Below are 20,465 nucleotides of genomic sequence, written 5' to 3'. Positions count from 1 at the left end.
TTGTAGGTAATGGTTTGATGTAGTGAGATTGCATATTTGAAATTGCAAACATAATACAAAGTGTATATAACTATAAATTAAGAATGACTTTTACCCTCAGCTAAATTATCTATGATATGTTTTATAATTTTAACACAGCAGCATATTATCCTATCCGAAAGGTTACAGCAAATACAGTACAGTAGAACCTCAGCCTTACGAACACTTCGGGAACGGAGGTTGTTCATAACTCTAAACAAAACGTAATGGTTGTTCTTTCAAAAGTTTACACCTGAACATTGACTTAATATAGCTTTGAAACATTACTATGCAGAAGAAAAATGCTGTTTTCCCTTATTTGTAAGTAGTTTGTTTAACACAGTACTGTACTGTATTTGCTTCCCCCCCCCCTCCCCCCACTACTGACTGGTTACGTACTTCCAGTTCCAAATGAGGACTGTGGTTGACGGGTCAGTTCGTAACTCAAGTGTTCATAACTCTAAGGTTCTACTGTATGTCATCTTAGTGGCACAAAAGTGATAAATGCCTCATAATTGGGAAACCTTAGTTTGAGGGTGAGTATGCTCTTTAGTTGTAAAGGTATAAAGAGGAGCTAACAAGATATGTACACAATCAACATCTCACAACCTTTCACTGTTTTAACCCTCACACACTCATATCTCTACTCCTCCTATTCTTTGTTTACTGCCATTGTGTCATATCTAGTATAGACTATAAATTCCCTGGGGCAGGGAACTTCTTTTTTGTCTGTAACCTGGCACATACACCTATGTAAACAACATGTGCCATGTAAACAACAATTTGCCCTGTCTACACCAGGTGCCCATTGGCAGTGGGCATAGCTTTAATAATGGCACACAATACCTGGAAAAAATTGTAGAAAGCACCCTAAGATCTACAAGGTAAATAAAAGCAAAACTAAAATAAATCATATACCAAAAGTACACAGCAAGTTCCTTCTTATATCAGGAGATCCTGAATCCCATGAATCATAAGCACATTTCCCTTGAACACATCAGCTTAGAGAGCTTTTTTGGCAAGTATCATACACAAAAACACCACATTAAAATTAAGCAAGAATCCCCACTAAAAGAACAGATTTTTGGCTTAAGAATTCCACTGCCCTGAGGAGCCACAATTGCTTTGCCATATGGTTCGCATACCTTACTCAGAAAGCCTGCAAGGCTCCCATTTGGTTTCCTCTCTGATGAACTGCCCTATCCACAGCTAGCACTAAACATGTGCACAGCCTAAAGACACTGCTGTTTATACATCAGGACAGAACCAATCAGTACCTCTTAAAGCTATGTGCACATCCCTTTTCCTATCTCAAGGGTGAATAACCACCCTTTTCACTTACTAAACCACACGGGGGTGACAGAAACAATCACAGCTTTCCAAAGTAAGAACACATCTTCTACCAAGCCATTACAGCCCATCATCATCATTTCACACAAAAAAACTCCCTCCAACTAGACTTTTCTGTGGCCTTTTCATGGCACTTAGACTCCTTCAGCAATCTACCCACACTTGGAGGTAACTGAGGAAACACCCTCTCCCTTCTTTGTTTCCCTATTGCCTCCCAAACGCTTATTCGGTATCCAAAACGCACTACCACTAGTTAATGCAGCGTAATGACAGTGTATCTCAGACTTGTTGTTCCTTTGCTTTTTAGCCACTGCTTTTCCATGAAGGGAGGCTACTCTTCTTTTAGCCATTGTCTGTCCTAAACACATTAAGGGCTTTTCTTTATTGCCAAGTTAACTCAAGTTATAAGTCCCATCCACACGTAAAACCCTTTAACTCATGACAATGGTGCTTTTCACTTTAATTGGCTGGCCCACAAAGGGGAATAGGTTAGAACTTGAGTGAGCACAACTTGTCAGCTGTTAACATGACCACTCCATAGCATAAACGCAAGCTAGAGCTACTTCAGTGCTGCTAGTCCCCAAATACCTTTCCACAATACCCGTCACACCTCATTTGCCCAGAAAGAACAAATGAGTTCTCGCATCATTCACTGGGAAAGAGTTCCTAGAGCAGTTCAGCTTCCTGAGGCTCTACGAATTACGGGATGCATCCTAGGAAGTCTTAGCATCACACGAGTGAATACAAAACTGGCCTGGCCTATTTCCCCACCCCCACTCTCTTTGTACTCAGTAAACAGCTGAATACTTCTCCACACAATTTCAAAAAAAATTAAGGTTGGAAAACTTCAGCTTAAAAAGGTGAACTGGAAAATTATAAGAGTCTCAAAATGGAGTTTTAGAAAAGAGCTTAGGAATCTTCATCTATAGCTGTCCTTGCGTGTGCAGTAGAAAGATAAGTAAATTAAGAAAGAGCACTAATTAGTCATTAAAATGGGAAAAATGGAAACCAGTACACTTATCCCTTTAGTGAATCTGATGCAATTCTACTACAGAGACTTGCAAACTGAGGTATTTCTGAAGATTTGTCTATACACTGCAGTAATCTACAATGGAGGGGATGTAAATTCTAGTGCACATTATCATGACATATACCAACTAGCTCACGTGGATCCTGCTGGCACACATTAAAAGTTCCCTAGTACACGCTGATTCAGTCCCGTTTCCACTAGAATTTATATCCCTCTGCTGTAAACTAATGCACCATGTGGACAATCCCTTATATAATCTTCCAAATACAACGTTGGAACAAAATTCAGTACTTTCACTAACAAAATTTATTTGGAGGTTACCTTTCCAATTTCAATAAAATATTTTATAATGCATATTTCATTCTATGCCTCAAGACACTTCCTGCAACCTGACAGTCATCACAGAGAAATACTCATATTAGAAAATGATTTTGGGAATTCACAGTATCCACAAAAGTCAGTAAGGAACAATATTCAGTGTTGATGCATTACAAGTTCTCCTTTCCCCTTCATGCAAGGGTTTTTCAAGGCCGCTTTACATGCTTCCCAGGTTAGTAGAGGACACCGCTGTTTTAGGTCTATTGATCCAGCTCTAGGTTGAGAATTTTCAAGTCACAAAGGGTAAGACTATTAAACCACTGTGAATTGTAAGATTTATACTAATTCATAAAAGCAGTCAAAATAAATTAAGATTTAAGATCCAACATCATAATGGATCCAAGTCAGCACTGCTTGTTCCTCCAAAATTAAATGCTAACCAAAAAAAAAAATAATCCATTTGTCACTAGAGAGAAAGTGCAAGCTAAAATATTGGAACTGTGCAATTTAAAATCTTTTTTTTTTTTAAATCAATTAAATCTAATTGCAGCCATATGGAATATTAGCTCTCCAATATGTAGCACCTCTTTCTCAAGAGACAGAGGCACAAAATGAACAATATATCCTGCCATCATTTATGAAGTCAAAATCTTTATTGACTTTCAAGCATGGGTTCAGCTTTAAAAAACAATGACATATAGTCTTGTTTGCTTCCCATAACTAAGTGTAATTAAAGAGTTGCAAAAAATAAAAAACAATCACTCGCTTTAAGTCATTCACTTTTATCAGTCTATTTCCCTTTTGTTAACACAAGAAATCTCACACAGCCAAATGCCCCAACACTGTGGTAAGTTCTATTCCAACTTATTCTTCTTTCACTCTTCCCACTATTCAGGGCTACAAAATTAATCCCTAAGGTGAACCAAGAGCAAAGCAGGATGTAGGGAAGAAGATGACATCCAAGCGAAGGTACAATATTCCCCAAATCTATTAACTAACTAGAAAAATTCAGATTTTAGGTGCCTTGGAGAACTTTACATTTCTTCTCCCATTACATTCACATGAGAATTATTTTCTGAATGAATAATCATTAGACCTGGTCAAAATATTTTTGTCAAAACATTTTTTCAACCAAAAAGAAGATTTTGCAGAAAATGTTCATTATGGTTGAAATTTTCTATTTTGTTTCCAATTCCAATTCTGTCCCAAAGGTGTATTTTCTCTTTTCCCACCTTCACCATGTCAGATTAATCTCACTAACTCTAGGAGTGGTTTCCAGTTCCTGGGAATCTCTGGATCTCAGTTTTTCCCACAAGAATGAGTGAAAGAAATAAAATTTGAATTCAATGTGGTTTGTGTGTTGTCCTTTATAGACTATTCTCCCTAATGCAAACTGGAACTTCATTAAGCCACTTAAGTATGTGAATCAGCTGCTGCCATAAGATGGGCAATCTAGGTCTTCCCAGTCCATCAGCATAATTTTCATGACTATTTCTTTCCTCCCATTATTGTCTCAGGCATCTAACAAATAGCTTTCATATGGTTTCCATTATATCACTCTGCAACAGAAAGACTCTCTTTCTGCTCAGAAACACATTTGCTTCCATAGAATATCAGCAGCATCACTCAGTCTTTTCCGTAATAATTTTTTTATGGTTGCCTTTCACCTATGAAAGGCACTTTTCTGAGTTGCTTCCAGGTTTTAGGATTTTCTAGACTGGAGTACATGCCCTTTTGAATCTATATCACTGCAACCTTTTCTCCATTCTGTGGTTCCTCATTTCTTTAAGAAAGGCAGCAATGACATAAGTCTCCATGTTGAAATCAACTCCTTGCATTTAAGAAAAGCATTACTATCACAGAGAAAACCCAGCAGTACTGCCCTGTACCAGTCTCAGCATTCATTACCTTTCCCCAGGGCACTTGCTCTGATCTTAGAGGGAAATAGCTATATTTATATTAGCCTATTCATGAAGTTAACCTGTTTTTTTGAGGTAAAAGGAGTAACCAGGGGCCTAAGGCCTCATATGTATGAGTTAGTAATGTAGTTAAAAGAACAGTTTACATTGTACAGGGAGGTCAGAAGTTCAGTGTAACCATTCAGGCACATGAGTGTGAATCGCCCACTATGGAAATTACATTTAGGGACTGGAAGACAAGCAGATCAATACTAACTTAGTTCATTCTTACAACTGGCAGGAAGTTGTCCAGCCTTCATCAGCATCTTGTTAATAAAACAATAGTCCTTATTATCCTAAAATGGATTTGGCAACATTTCTTTCACAGAGGACGTGCTTTGCGCACTCTCACACCGCTTTTCACCTTGTCCCAGTGCGCTGGCTCCTAATATAAGTCTAGGACTCTGCAGGGTCTTATGGGAAATCAGTAGCAACACAAGCTTATAGGCTTATCAGTAGCAACACGAGCTTCCAAGGTGGCTGAGTTACATTGGGCAGCAACAGCAGCAGGACTAGCAAGTTATAGGAAAGTTGCCAGAATCTGCTCTGCCTCGCTGCCAGATTTTCTATTACATTTTCATTGTTAATGGTTAGTTGTGGGGAATCTCGGAGTTGCATAATTATTTGTGGCTTTGGCTTTCTCCTCTTTCATTTAGCAGGTCACTAGCTGTTAGGAAAAGCCTGATGTTCAATTGCATTATAAATCATGAAAAGATTAATTCATTTATTAAAGTTGCCAAAGAAGTCTGAAACTGAATTGCACATTTCCCTACATAGTATTCTGTTTATTCCACTGAACTTACCCTAGTACTTAAAAACTAGTAAAGCATCCACTAGAAAAGGGACTTCACTCTCAGCTTTTCATAGGCTTGTGTCACGATACAATTTTGTAGATAATTATCATTTTAGATTCACAGTAACAAACTTCACACTGTAACTAGCAGACAACAAATCAGTTTTAGTATTTCTACTGCAGATATGACTGTCTTACACTCATTTTCAGCTACTTAAGACCTTTCATTTACATAAATATAGGAGTTTTTCTAGTACAGTATATGCTACAGAGTATGTTTGTTTGCAGGTCTTACTATCTAACTGAAATTCCAGCCATAATCAACAGTCAATTTGTTATTGTCCAGTGCAGTATGTGGAGGATACAATTATCAATTCTGTCTTCCAGTAATTACAGTACTGCTATCAGCTTCAAGCAAACATGACTAGGATGGAGGCTGCAGGTCAGAGTAAATGTGAATGTAAAATTAACTACAAATATCATTAAAGCAACATAAAGCAGCTGTAATACTGCTACCAACTAGCTTGCATACCAGTTTAGAGGGTCCCAATACAAAGTACAAAGAGACTGATCCAAAGCCTACTGAAATCCATGGAAAGGCTCCCACAGACTTCAGTAGATATTGGATCAGGCGATAAGTGCAAAGAATTCAAGTGGGAAAAGGTAGAAGTAAATGTATCTAAGCAGAGCAGTTGATGCACCACAGTCTAAACTGGAACAGATTCCAGTACCTAGTATCTTTCACAAAGGTTATCATAAAACCCAGGAGTATCTTTTCCTGTATTTCTTCTGAAACTGTGAACAAGCTCTCAAAATGGTCATCTGCCTTAAGTCAGAATGACAAAGGTGGTCTATTTGGTTGAACAGAATGAAATTACATAATTTGTTTTTAAAAAAAAATTAAAAAGGAAGAGCCAAACACTGCCTCCCCCTTTTTTTTAAGGCCAGATCATGTGCACAGATATCACGATGATGGGTTCCTTATAAAAATTTGTAATAATAAACCATTAGAGACATCTTCCACCCATATAAGCTTCCACTGACTTCATCTGCAATTAAGTTTGCAAAATGCACCTTATGATCAGGCCCTTTTTCCTGAAATTAGTTCATCCTTGTAACATTTAGGAGAAGAAATAAACATGAATCTGCCCACATACACTCATTAATTGATTAATCTACTATACGAGATACAGATGTGAACATTTTCAATAGTTTATTCTCTTTGGTTGCATTTTGACATATGGGCCTGTGTTTCTAACTCAAAACACATACACACTACTGCATGTAATCTGAGCTACAGGGAGCCAAGTGCTGTCTACATTTCAGACCATGGAAGCATATGTAATATTTGTAAAATCCTGTTGTACCTTGCAGAATTAAAGTTTTTTACCAGCTCATCTAATATCCGGTTATTTTTCAGGTCAGGTTCCGTGACTGCCTACAAAAGAAAAAAACAAACAGCATCCAAGCAAATATAATTTACTTCTCAGATGTGTTTCAGACGCCACTTCTACAACCAGCAACCCTCAAAATTGTTATGTCAAAAAAGTTGCATAAAAATGAGGTACAAATATCTTCTACTGAAATCCATCTAAGATCCTGAAATAAATGAGTCTCGAAAATGTTAAGTAACAGCCAGAAGTAGAGATAAAAACATTTTGTTCTAGGGCAAACCCCATCAACATTAGTCTCCAAAATTATGGAAGACAAAAGTAGGCTCCCTAAGGATGTGATGAGAACATTAAGCAAGAAGGAATAAACAGAGAAAAATGTGTCAGTCTGAATAATCATGGACTGAAAAAAATACAGATTATGGGGTAGTTTTCTGAATACGTATCATTCTTTTAAAAGAACCTTTCTCCCTATTTTCATTTCTCACCTGTGTTACCATTCCAGAGCTACCACTGCTATTACTCACATCAATCAATGGTATTTTAAAGAAGATAGAAGGATGGGTATAAAATGTACAGTCCAGAAATGTATACTGAGAAGTCTGCACTTGTTTAAATGTAAAAAAACTGACAATATATTACAAATATACCCTTCTGACTTCTGGCCTTGAACAGAATCTAGTCTAACTCATGCTTTAGGAATATGTAATGGAAATTACCTATATTTTACCAGTATTTTTGAAACACCATTCACTGTGTTAAAGCAGCCTACCATTTAAAAACATCTCGTAAAACCCAACTGGCATAAAGTCGAATCATAGTTTAAAGCCTAGGATGAATGGTGTTCCATGACTTATATTAAGGGGAAGTCTTTCAGATAAGACCTTAAAAAGAAAGTCCTGCCTGCACTGCAGAGGCATTACTAGTCCTCACAGTGTTGGTTTTTTTTTTTTAGAAGAAAAGGCATTTACCACAGTATCCACGGTCAACATCTACCATCCCTCTGTTGTTTAGTATACTGCTAGCCTCCATCCCAGAAGTGGCTGCGCTGCACATCTGATGTATTGTATGGAACTCATTTTATAATATGAGTAGCGTTCATTTTACAATATATTAAACTACTTATTCTACACAATAGACACACAGGAGTACACTTAATCTCCTCCATGCAAAGTGTCCCAGGACTTAATTAAACAGAATTATGTTAGCAAATGCTCATTGAGTATACTCAAATGATTTTTCAATCTAAACATTCCATCACCACCACCCAAACAACATGCATTCCTCAATTTAAAATATGGAGTGGGGAAGGGAAGAGAATCAATCAAAAACCATGTATTTTGGTTATAGGTTTTGTAAAAGCTTATTTTTACTAATCCTAAATTCTGGATCAAATTCAACCTGACAGTGTCTCTTTAAAGCAGTGGTTCTCAACCAGGGGTATGCATATTCCTACAGGTACAGAGAGGTCTTCCAGGAGTACATCAACTCATCTATATATTTGCCTAATTTTACAACAGGCTACATAAAAAGCACTAATGAAGTCAGTACAAACTAAAATTTCATACACACAATGACTTGTTTATACTACTCTATATACTATACACTGAAAGGTAAGTACGATATTTATATTCTATTTGATTTATTTTATAATTATATGGAAAATGAGAAAGTAAGCAAATTATCAGCAAAGTGTGCTGCGACGTATTTTTAGGTCTGATTTCATAAGCAAGTAGTTTTTAAATTAAGTGAAACTTGGGGTACACAAACAGATCAGACTCTGAAATGGGGTACAGTAATCATGAAAGGATGAGAACCACTGCTTTAAAAGACCAGTGATGAACTCTGGAATGATCAGAGGCTATGATGAATTAATTGGCTCTTTGTGGAATAAATGCAACATTTTCAAACTCGGGTGCCTACAGTTAAGTGCCTAAATCTGTATTAAGCCACTTATTTAGATGCCTAAGCCTGCAATGACTTCAATGGGAGTTGTGAATATTCAGCACCTCTGGAAAAAACCTTATTTATGATAGCTGCCTAAATATAGATTTTAGGTGTTCAACTTGAGGACCCCAGGTTTGAAAATGACAGCAGAGGTGAACAATATAAGAGCCAGTTCTGTATATACACAACGACATATTTGACTAGACCCAAAGAAGAAAAGGTCTTAACACAGAAGACTTGCCCAAAACAATATATAAGGAAAAAAAACCAAAAAACACTTACCACACAACATGTTGGACACTGAGTTTTGTAAGACAGAAATTTGCGTATACAAAGGGAACAATCTGAAAAAACAAAAGTTACATACCATATAATAAGAGTATACTAAGCTAAGGTTGGATGAGCACACCATCCACACACATATCCTTTTTTTTTAAATATAGCAAAATTTGAACTAAAGTAATTCTAGTCATACCTAAAAAACAGAATAATCCAATAAAGAATACTACTCTATTTTTAATGGAATTTTATCAGCATATTTCAGCATTTGATCTCAATCTATATGTCCATTTTAAAAAAAGAACATTTAGCAGATATACCCCAAAGCAACCAACTACTACTGTTAAAATATGATGGTTTAGTGAGCTAACATTCACAATGAGAATTAATCAACATCGTTCTCACAACAGCAATTACTGCTACTAGTCATCCAAGAACAAACAACAAGAAGGGATTTCAAATGGCCCTCGAGGCAAGCAGATTACAAACAAGGTTGAAAACATTTTAACGGACTAATAATCAAGAAAACCCTGCATGCAAATGGAACATATTTCACCTCTTCTACTTATAAGAAAGCCTTTGACTCAGTGGAACTAGTTTTGTCCACACATGCAGTTTAAATTACATCAGTGAGGTTGCAGAGGGGGTAACTGAGGAGAAAATACTGCCAAATTTATCAAGAAAACCTTGGACTACTGTAGGAGACGTTAGGTTTGCCGCAGATTTGGAAAAGCCAAATGTACGCACCATGGACCATATCGTCAATGGATGTTTGCCTGAGTAAGGACCTCAGGATCTAACCCTATTATAGGTGAGCTGGTAGCACCACCTATTATTAAGATTGATTGACACTTCCCATTATAAAGACCTTGTTTTCAAGTGTATAAACTTTGCCAAACTTTAATTGTTTGGGCTGAAATTTTTATACTGAAATTCAGGTTGAATTTTTTGCGGGAAATTCTAGTCAAAATGGTTCAGTGGTTTTTGAAAAACTAGACTAGCAAAAACACATTGTTTTATCCATGTTAAATTCTGGTGACCTTTTCTTTGAGAAGCTCTAGTGCCCCCTTGCTTTGGAAAGGGACTTGAAATTTAGCAGTGGGATGAACTTTGTATCAGGGATACACCTTTTGCTGTCCAGTGAAAATCTGGCAAGTTCTAAGCTTTTGAAAGATAGCAGTTAGCATCTGCTCAGTACAGACTTGCTAGAGCTCTGCAACTAAATTCCCCGAAAATTCCATCCACACTGGACATGCTTCAGTTCATGACTGAGCAGGACTTTCCTGCAACTGAAGCTCTGGGCTGCTCTTGGCCATGCCTGGAACTGAGGGCAGGGAGCCTGTCTCTCCTGTGCTCTCAATGCTCCCCCGCTGGGCTCTGGCAAGGTGGAGAAAGAAGATGCCTGATCCAAAAGCAGATGGAACAAGAGCCAGAAATGGTGGAGGAGTGGTTTAGATTGGGACAAGGAGCCTGGGCAAAGATGGGTGGGAGGGCACTGACTTTTGGCAGAGATGGAGATAGAATCAAATTCTCCAGAGCAGCATTTAACTGCCTATCTTTTCTCTTCCTGCCTCATTTCCTACACACCATCCAACCTCTGAAATAAATGAGGCAGGGGTTCTACAGACATAATGCATCATAATGCATATGCACATGGGGGCCAACTTAAGGATGCACAGGCAACCTTAATTCTGGCATTTCCTAATTTTTGAGTGCTTGATTTGAAATGTTAATAATGTTCTTTTAATATAATTTTGGGGTGTGATATTATAAATACAAATCAAAAATAGAAAAACAAAACTGAATAAAAAGATTGGTGGACATCTTTCTTAATGTCAAACCAATCAGCCATTCCTGTTAAATCTTTATGGCAATGTTGGTGACATTTGCACTGGTGGAAAGTTTCAGTAACCTATATCAGGATCATGACACACTCCCTCCCTTCCCCCCGTCCCTTACCTATAAACCTTATTTCAAGGGAGGAGATTGAAGAGAACAAAAAATCAGAAATCATTTTCATATACGATCAGCTCTCTAAGGCAGCAATGATGGAGAAGATTGGCTGGGGCAGCAAGACAGAGTGGGGGAAAGGAAGAATCATTTGGGAGAAATCCGTACAGTTAAAAAACACTGAAAGATTTAAGTGACAGGATACGTGTTTTTGACATTTGATTTATAGGTCTATAAATATAGACATATATTGCTCTCTTGTCTATTTAGATTATCAGCTTTGAGGGGCAGGAATCGTGTCTTCCTGTGTATTCGTACAATGCCTCATACAACATGGCCCCAGTCCTGACGGAAGCCTTCAAGTGTAATACAAACAATAATAAACAAGATTATCAGCATAGCACTTGGATGACCATTTAACCTGATTGCATTCCCCTCTGTATGTAGCCTTCACTGCTGCAGCGAGGACAAAATGCTGAAGGCTCAGGGCAGCAACAGAAGGATTATTTTAAAGTTATTTATTTCATATTGTATTAAAGTTATTTTGAGGCAGCTCTAATTTTAAGTCAGCATGAAATGGCAGTGTTTCTTTAAGAGATTCAAAGACCAGGGTGATCCAAGACTAATACTATATTTAATCAATCATTCTTTTAAAAATCCATTAGTATTTACTAGAGTGGCCAGTGAAAAGCAGATCAGCAGTCAGGGTCCATCCAACTTTGATTGTTACAAAAATAAAGGATATTCACATTAAACAATGGTGCTAAGATTGCAGCACCACTTCAGTGACAAGAACACCACCACTTCAATGAGGTGAGATGTTCCTTTCTACTTGGATTTTAGCTCAGACCCACCCATTGGTCATACATCCACTGATCAAATTCAAAACTACCATCCAGTATATGGAGTAAAATCATGGGAAAGATTTAACATAGGTCGCATGCTACTTTCTTTTAAGGCCTTGTCCAAAGCTCACTGAAGTCAGTGCAATGATTCCCATTAACTTCAAAGGGCCTTCACTAGTGAAGTCAGTACAAACTAAAATTTCTTATAGACAATGACTTGTTTATACTGCTCTATATACAATGCACTGAAATGTACCGGTAAGTAAAATATTTATATTCCAATTGATTTGTTTTATAATTATATGGTAAAAATGAGAAAGTAAGCAATATTTCATAATAGTGCACTGTGGCACTTTTGTATTTTTAGGTCTGATTTTGTAAGCAAGTAGTTTTTAAGCGAGGTGAGACTTGGGGGTAGGCAAGATAAATCAGGCTGCTGAAAGGGGTACAATAGTCTGGAAAGGCTGACAGCCACTGACCTAGATGACCTCACAACGTCCCTTCCAGTCCAATGATTCTATGATCCCTTAGCCCTGCCCTGGGAGGCAGGGATAAGAGATCCCCGGGAGGCTGTGGGAAAGTTTTGGGGCTGGCTCCCACCCACTGCCCTCACAGAGCACACTGCCCAGGCACCTCTGCACATGCAGCCCCAGGAAGGGCAGGGGAGCAGAGCGGGACAAAGCGGCTGCCCTGCAGAGAGAGGGAGTGGCAGAGCTCTTTACTCAGAACGGCCGGAGGAGCAATAACCCCCAACATCCTGGGAGCCAGGGGCCACCACAGGAGGTTGCGGGGAGGTTTTGGGGCTGGTTCCCACTCACTACTGCCCAAACGCCCCTGCACACGCAGCCCAGGTGGGGAGCTGAGCAAGGCGGAGCAGAGACCAACTGGCTGCCCTGCAAGGAGGGGGAGCAGCCAGGGTGTTGGCGGGTCATCCCTCCCCCAGCCATGCTGAGGCGGGAACTCTGCTGCTCCCCTTCTCTGTAGGGAAGCCACTTGGTTCCCGCTCCGCCCTCCCTGGGGCTGCATGTGCAGGGGCACCCAGGCAGCGTGCACTAAAATCTGGCTGCGCTCTTGTGACCAGGACGCAATTCTCTTTCCAAGAGCTTCTTCCGATCGGTCTCCACTGAAAACCCTGCAGGCCCACCGACAGTGTGCTTGCAGACTGGTGTTCAGCAGACAATAGGTTAACATTGATATGAACTGCTGTCCTTTGCAAAGGGAAGTTTGGCTTCCATTTGCAAAACAGTTCAATAGATAGCATCACAGATTGTCAGTATAGAGAGGATTCGGGAAGTTGCCCCAAGGAATTCTGGGATACATCAGGAGGACTTCTGGGATCCGGGCCGCACGTACACAGGAAAGCAATAGGGCTCAGACCCTAGGTGTTAGCTTAACATAGGGTCCTGGGATCCTAGGTTCAAGCCCTAGGTTAATACAATTGGTGTGTGGATGGTAAGAGGCTTAGGCTCCAGCACGGGGTTACATTGCCGTACAGACAAACCCTAATCAGCAAACCAAAGAGATGACAGGATGGAATGAGAGTTGAGTACTACTAAAGGATACATAAACACATCCATAAAAATACTCCTGTACTTACAGTTATGAGAACACTGTGGTATGATCATTGCAATATCAAAGTAATCAAAGCATATCCCACAACGCAACAAATCATCCATTTCCTGAAGTGGAAAAAATAATGTTAAGGTCAATCTAAGGGATCCTTCAAGATCTCTTCATGTGACTATATGTCTGGTATATGTATATGCTTTCAACCTCAGAAATTCCTGTCTATCAGTTTCCTAAACCCCATAGATGAAAAAGAAATATCCCTCACATCTCTTGGGGATGAGTTTAACAGTTGCTTTCTGTCAAGAGCCATTACACTAAATGACAACACAAATGCAACCAGTCAAGTAGCTATTCGGTAGCAGTTTGCTGAACGCAAATTGAATAAATATATTAATTTACTAAGAACAGCTTCCAAGATCAGTTCCAGTGTGTGCATTTAATCCTTGGTACCCCTGCTAGAGTTCAAGGGTGTGAAGCGGGAGGACGTGGAGGGAAAGGCCATTCTTGCAGAAGACCCTTCCCCAAACGGCAGCTTTGCTATTAATTCAATCTGATCTGACAGTCCTCCTGACAAACTCTCCCCATCCAGTGCCTTCCCTAGGGAAAAAAAACAGGGGCACGGGGCTGGTCGAAAGCAAAGCCCTGCTGCTGATGCACAGGGCCTGCTCTGCCACCTAAACGTTTCGGGAGGTGGGGAAGGTAAATTCCACTATCAGGCCAGCTGCCATCCTCTGATACTTCAGGGATCTCCGGGAATCAAAATGCCAGTCCCGACGCTTGGCCAGGCCTGGAGAACCCCGCTCTTGTGTAAAGCTCTCAAGGACCCCCCCAACTCATGACATCCTTTGGACCAAAAGGATACCCCCCCCCCCACTAAGCACCTGATCTTACTGGGCGTCCCCCCGGCCCTAGGCACCCCCCCTCCGCCCTGGGGCACCCCGCTGTCGTGGGGGGAGGGGAAGCTCTGTACAAGCCCGTATAGCTGGGATCCGCGGCTCCCTCAGCGCAGAGGCGGGGACCGAGGCCAGGGCCGCCCCTCTCACTTACTTTCAGCAGGGAGAGGTTCTCCGGCCGGCGCGGCGCGGCCAGCGCCATGGTGCCCGCCACGGCCAGGGCCAGCTCCACTCCCGCCGCCGCCGCCGGCCCCAAATTACCCGCGCTCCGCCGCGCGCGCGCCCACTTCCGGCCCCCGCTCCCGGAGGCTGCTGGGAGATGTAGTTCGGGCGGGGGCTGCTCTCTTGGCAGGGCTGGTCCAGGCCCAGGCCAGGGTGGAGCCCTGCCTGCTGGGGAGGCTCGTGCCAAGGAGAAGAGGGATTTTCCTTCCTTCCCTGCACCATGTTCTTGGCCAGGGCCATGTATGTGTCAAACACAGGGGCCAGCAGGTGCAATAGGAGCCTGCAGGAGGGACCCTCCCCTTGTGTCCACAAGGATAGCCCGTGGGGGCTCTGGGCCACCTAAACCCAATGTCACACTCGGATGTTGTCAACCCACACACACAGAGCATGAATCAGACAACGCCTTTCCCCCCTTCCCCAAAAAATCTTGAGATTGGCATAAATAGCGTAAGCTTTTATTTTAAAAGCATAATACATTTGGGGGTCTTTTTATTTGCCTCTGTGGTTCAGGTTTTCGATCTTTAGTCCACGACCACCAGGGCCAGAAACTTACTTTTAAAAACAAGTGGAGATTTACACAGACTCAGATGATTCCAAGAGCAGAGGCTTCAAGAAAAACACCAACTCTTGCAAGACTGGCAATACAATGGTCAGCATGGGCAATAGCCTGCAGAGCATGCTACAAGGCCATTACTTTGCCTGTAATTGTGCCTGATGAGAAGAAGCTGGAGATCAGTGATGACTTTTAGAATCAGTTAAAAGCCAGAAGGGACCACCAGATCATCTAGTCTGACCTCCTGTATCTCACAGGCCACCAACAGGACTCGCACATTAAACCGAAATTAGATCAAAGTATTTCAGCCCACAAGAGATTAGACTATTATGTGCCACAGCCAGAGAATAGGAGGGACCAAGGCGCACCAGTGCTCAGGGCAACCGCAATGGCAGGGAAATGATCCACACCCAAACACTGCAGCGGAAGGCAAAAATTCCTCAAGGTCACTGCTAGTCTGACCTGGAGGAAAATTCCTTCCCAACCCCATATATGGCAATCATTTACCCCTGGGCACATAAGCAAGAACCAACCAGCCAAGTACCAGAGAGAGAGAATGGTTAGGCTATGTCTTCACTGACGGCGGCAAATTCACTGCCGTCAGATAAACTTCTCCGGATCAACTGAGTGGTCAGTGAAGACCTGCTCAGTCGATCCAGAAATCAACATATTAAGACCACCTCCTCAAATAGCATAGCGCTGTGTCTTCTCTGCAGTGTTCCCATCGGCGCAGTGCAGTGAAGACGGCACACAGAAGAGAAGCAGAGAAGTTGACGAGAGTTACGCAAGTGTTTTGCATAGCTTGCGTAACTCCGGTCGACTACTGCCAAATCTCTGAGGTAAGTGAAGACTAGCCCTTAGTGTCAATTCAGAACCGTGGTCCTCCCCGTCCAATGTCCCATCTCCAGCCAGGGCCATCCTTGATGCTTCAGAGGCAGGAGATGAAAAACAAATCAGAATAAACTGAGAGCTCAAATACTAAGGCAGTGAGAGCCATATAAATACCTAGATAGATTTGAGTGTGAGGATTTCATTGATCCCTGGGGTTTTCAGTTGGATTTTTTTTTATAAAAATTGGGTCGAATTTGTTATTTAATAAATGTGCTTTTTAATTCTGAACATGTTTTAGAGAGAATCTAGTAAATTAAAAAATAATTGGGAGGGAAGGGCTCACTGAGTATTTGCTCCTTATAGTTGAGTAATGTTTGCTCCCATTCCAAACATTTTTAAATGCACCTGATTCCAGATGGTATGTAGCAGTATTTTATTACCATTTATTTTCACTGCACCCTCATGCAATTTGGAAAATTAGATGGAAATTAGGAAATTACAAATAACAGCCTTCCCCAGATTTGACTCCAGTTCCAGCCAGCTACAGCTTCCTCAATGCTGTGAAACCCCAACTGTATACTGTTCTCAAAAAAGATTTCCCTTGGATCTGGGCAAATGGAAACTTCTCTTCCTCCCACTGACATAGAGCTGTCATCCCTTCTGCACAGAAAAGATGGAAGGTTGATATAACCCCAAAAAAGCCTCTTCCTCACTTCCTTTTATTAAATTTCCGTCTTAATTTTCTTGAACATTCACACCATTTTTTTATTTTCTCATTCTTTTTTCTCTCTCTAACATTTTTCTTCACCCATCTTTCTGTGGCAATCTTAAGAAATCTTTAGCATACTAGTTTTTCCAAAATATACTTTTGCATGATATACACAAACATCCATAAATCCTATCATCTGTCCCAAAGGCACAATGGAATACAGCTTTTCCATGATCTTCTGTAAGGCTTTTATTTCAGTGATTCAACAAAGCACAGTGGTTTGCAACGCAGTTAATCTGAGACAAGTTATACACACGGATCAGGGTCCACATATCCTAAGGGGAGAACAGGTTTAAACCCCAGAAATAACCAGTTAAACCAACTGGCTGCATACTGTATTATTGTACTATAAAAATATATCGAGTAAGGTCTTATGAAAATTTGTAATGTTCTGAACTTTATGAACTTGATGGTCATTCTGAGTCAATATGCTGACTAATATATGATAGCTAGCATATACATATTATACATATAATACATATACTACTGGAACTTAGACTACTGTTCCTCCCTGAGAACTTCTCAGCCCCAGATTCTAACTCCTTCTGTTCTGAAGGCTACTTTCACCTCCCCACTCCTCACCAGGGTGCAGGTAACAAGCTGCACTTGCAACAGTGAGTCAGCATGGCTCAATTAGCATTTTCCTCTGGGTTCTGACACCTGTTGATGGTAGAGTGCCACACTCTTACACAATCCAATGCCATTTTCTTTTCCCCCTCCTTTTTTATATTATTCGTTATCTGGAGATACCTTGAGGCCCCAATCATGGATTGGACCCCATTGTGGTAAGTACTGTGTAAACACATAATAAAGAGATGGGAGAAATTCTTGCAGCAGCTTTCAGGATGGATGTAAATGGAGTCAAATGGGATTTGTCAAGGTTGGAGAAGATGAAGAACTTGCAGAGTCAAGGCATAAGATGAGGATGACTTGGGCAAGAGTTTAATTGTTAGACAAAAGGCCAGATTTTACAGATGTTATTTAGGAAGAAATGGCAAGATTCAGACATGGCCTGGATGTGAGGATCTAGAGAGAGTGCCAGGTTAAAGTTAACCTCCAGGTTATGGCCTTGAGTGACAGGGGGATGGTGGCACTGTTCATGGTGACTGAGAAAGGAGGGAGTGGGAATTCTTGCCTTTGTTGTGTGTCTTACCTTTCTTTCTCTCCGGTGACTCCATCTAATAGATGTGCTATTTGGAGGAAAGCCTTAACTAAGTAGATCTTGCCTGGTAGCTGGATTCACAGTTGTTTTGTACAGACACTATCTGTAGAACAGGGTCCTAGTTTGAGTCTCAGGTATGTCAAGGAGCTAAGAAAACAGATTGGGCATTCTGACAGCTGGTTAAGTCCAGTTTAGTGTCTACCCGCACTAGCTGACTTAGAATCATAGAATCATAGAGTTGGAAGGGACCTCAGGAGGTCATCTAGTCCAACCCTCTGCTCAAAGCAGGACTAACCTCAGCTAAATAATCCCAGTGAGGGTTTTGTCAAGATTCAGCTTAAAAACCTCTAAAGATGGAGATTCCACCACCTCCCTAGGTAACCCATTCCAGTGCTTCACCACCCTCCTAGTGAAAAACTTTTTCCTAATGTCCAACCTAGACCTCCCCCCCCTGCAACTTGAGACCATTGCTCCTTGTTCTGTCATCTGCCATCACTGAGAACGGCCTAGCTCCATCCTCCCTGGAACCCCCTTTCAGGTAGTTAAAGGCTTCTATCAAATCCTCCCTCATTCTTCTCTTCTGTAGACTGAACAAGCCTAGTTCCTTTAGCCTCTCCTTATAAGTCTTGTGCTCCAGCCCCCTAATAATTTTTGTTGCTCTCCACTGGACTCTCTCTAACTTCTCCACATCCTTGTTGTAGTGGGGGGCCCAAAACTGGACACAATACTCCAAATGCGGCCTCACCAATGCCGAATAGAGGGGAATGATCACTTCCCGTGATCTGCTGGCAATGCTCCTACTAATGCAGCCCAATATGCTATTAGCCTTCTTGGCAACCAGGGCACACTGCTGACTCATATCCAGCTTCTTATCCACTGTTACCCCCAGATCCTTTTCTGCAGAACTGCTGCGTAGCTCGTCGGTCCCCAATCTGTAGCTATGCATGGGATTCTTCCATCCTAAGTGCAGGACTCTGCACTTGTCCTTGTTGAACCTCATTAGATTTCTTTTGGCCCAATCCTCCAGTTTGTTTAGGTCCTTCTGTATCCTATCCCTACCTTCCAGGGTATCTACCACTCCCCCTAGCTTAGTGTCATCTGCAAACTTGCTGAAGGTGCAATCTACCCCATCCTCCAGATCATTGATGAAGATGTTGAACAAAACCGGCCCCAGGACCGACCCTGTGGCACTCTGCTTGTGACCGGCTGCCAGCTAGACATGGAGCCATTGATCACTACTCGTTGAGCCCTATGCTCTAGCCAGTTCTCTATTCATTTTATAGTCCATTCATCCAACCCATACTTCCTTAACTTGCTGATAAGAATACTGTGGGAGACCGTATCAAAAGCTTGCTAAAGTCAAGGTATATCACATCCACCACTTTCCCCACATCCACAGAGCCAGTCTTAAACAATAAGCCAGATTCATACTTGGTCTAACTCAAATTATTTTAATGGAGTTGAACCAAGGATAAATTTGCTGCAACACTTCCTATTAAAACTGAACTGAAAAGACAGAAGTTGGTTTCTACCAGACTGAAAGTAACCACAGCTGGTAACTTGTAGAGTCTCCATTATTTAGTACTTTTAAAAATAATCTATAACAGTTAAAAGCTAGTGCTACACCTGTGATATCAATAAAACCATGAATCCCAGTTGTCAATTCTATGTTTTATTATTATTATTAAATAAAATACTATTTTTATTAGAGCACACTCTTATATCATGATAATGAGTGTGGTACAAGTACTGTGGACAGAGAGAGAGAGATAGGAGGTTGGAGAGAGAGATAAGAAAGATGTCAGCACTAAACCAGTTAGTGGGATTAGTGTACACTCATTCTGCTCATGGAAATCTTACAGACATCTATAGGTGATGCAGTCTCAGAATGAGTGTAATGGAATAAAGCTATAATTTATATTGAGGTTATGCATTTCCATTCACTACATGCAATACTAGCTCTGGTATTAACTGGTTTACATGGATGAGCAGAAGTATAACAGCCATTGTGAGTGACTCCACCAGCACCTACAGGGATATGTTAATTTAAAACATTTCTGACACTTTGTGTCCACAAGGTCTGTCTCTTGACTTTTGCAAGTAGCTTACTGCCTCTCATCCTGGTAGATTCTATTCCCTATTTCAATTTCTCTGGAGGAATATATAGCAGTCCCGTGCCATGAAAACAACCGCCTGTATCTACATGGATGTTACTGTGATGAGCTGCCATGGGAACGTGCTTTACATCCACAACTATCACATAAGAAGGCTCAGGTCTATCTTTCTGACTGTCAGAAATGGGGAGTGTTACAAAACCAATTATAAAAAATCCAGTTCCTTGGGCTGAAGTAAGCATCTCAGATGGCAGCAGATCATGGCTGAGTACCTCCGCACTAAATAAAGAGGTTCCAGTAGATTTTCGGATTTTCTGGGGGAAAGGCTTAATTGCTAGATTCTAGCTAAGTAACATAGGCACTTTGAAAATTTTACCCTAAGTGACTTAGGAGCTTGAGTCCCATGGATGTACAGGCACTTCTGAATATATCACACACAGCGTGCCCATTAAAAAGTTAGTATTTGGCAATAG

The 20,465-nt window shown here is 41.0% G+C and overlaps 1 protein-coding gene across 8 annotated transcripts in view; it reads right to left on the bottom strand.

Annotated features, from left to right (window-relative positions):
* Nucleotides 1-14,579, bottom strand: part of RAD18 (RAD18 E3 ubiquitin protein ligase) — a 168,603-nt gene extending 154,024 nt beyond the window's left edge. For all 8 annotated transcript variants that reach the window (XM_067544389.1, XM_067544391.1, XM_067544387.1 and 5 more), the window contains exons 1-4: nucleotides 14,496-14,579; nucleotides 13,477-13,558; nucleotides 9,088-9,149; nucleotides 6,835-6,905 (exon numbers count right to left, since the gene is read on the bottom strand). In XM_067544389.1, the coding sequence (XP_067400490.1) occupies nucleotides 6,835-6,905; nucleotides 9,088-9,149; nucleotides 13,477-13,558; nucleotides 14,496-14,543 (263 nt within the window). In that variant the 5' untranslated portion in view covers nucleotides 14,544-14,579. The remainder of the gene's footprint in view (nucleotides 1-6,834; nucleotides 6,906-9,087; nucleotides 9,150-13,476; nucleotides 13,559-14,495) is intronic.
* Between the last annotated feature and the right edge of the window lie 5,886 nt (nucleotides 14,580-20,465).

The sequence above is a fragment of the Emydura macquarii genome, unplaced genomic scaffold (genome assembly GCF_026122565.2).
Source record: "Emydura macquarii macquarii isolate MOO-44397 ecotype Brisbane River unplaced genomic scaffold, CSIRO-AGI_Emac_v2 contig_968, whole genome shotgun sequence".
In the NCBI taxonomy this organism is placed as follows: Eukaryota; Metazoa; Chordata; order Testudines; family Chelidae; genus Emydura; species Emydura macquarii.
Note: the sequence above shows the minus strand (reverse complement) of the source record. Positions and strands in the feature narration are given on the sequence as shown.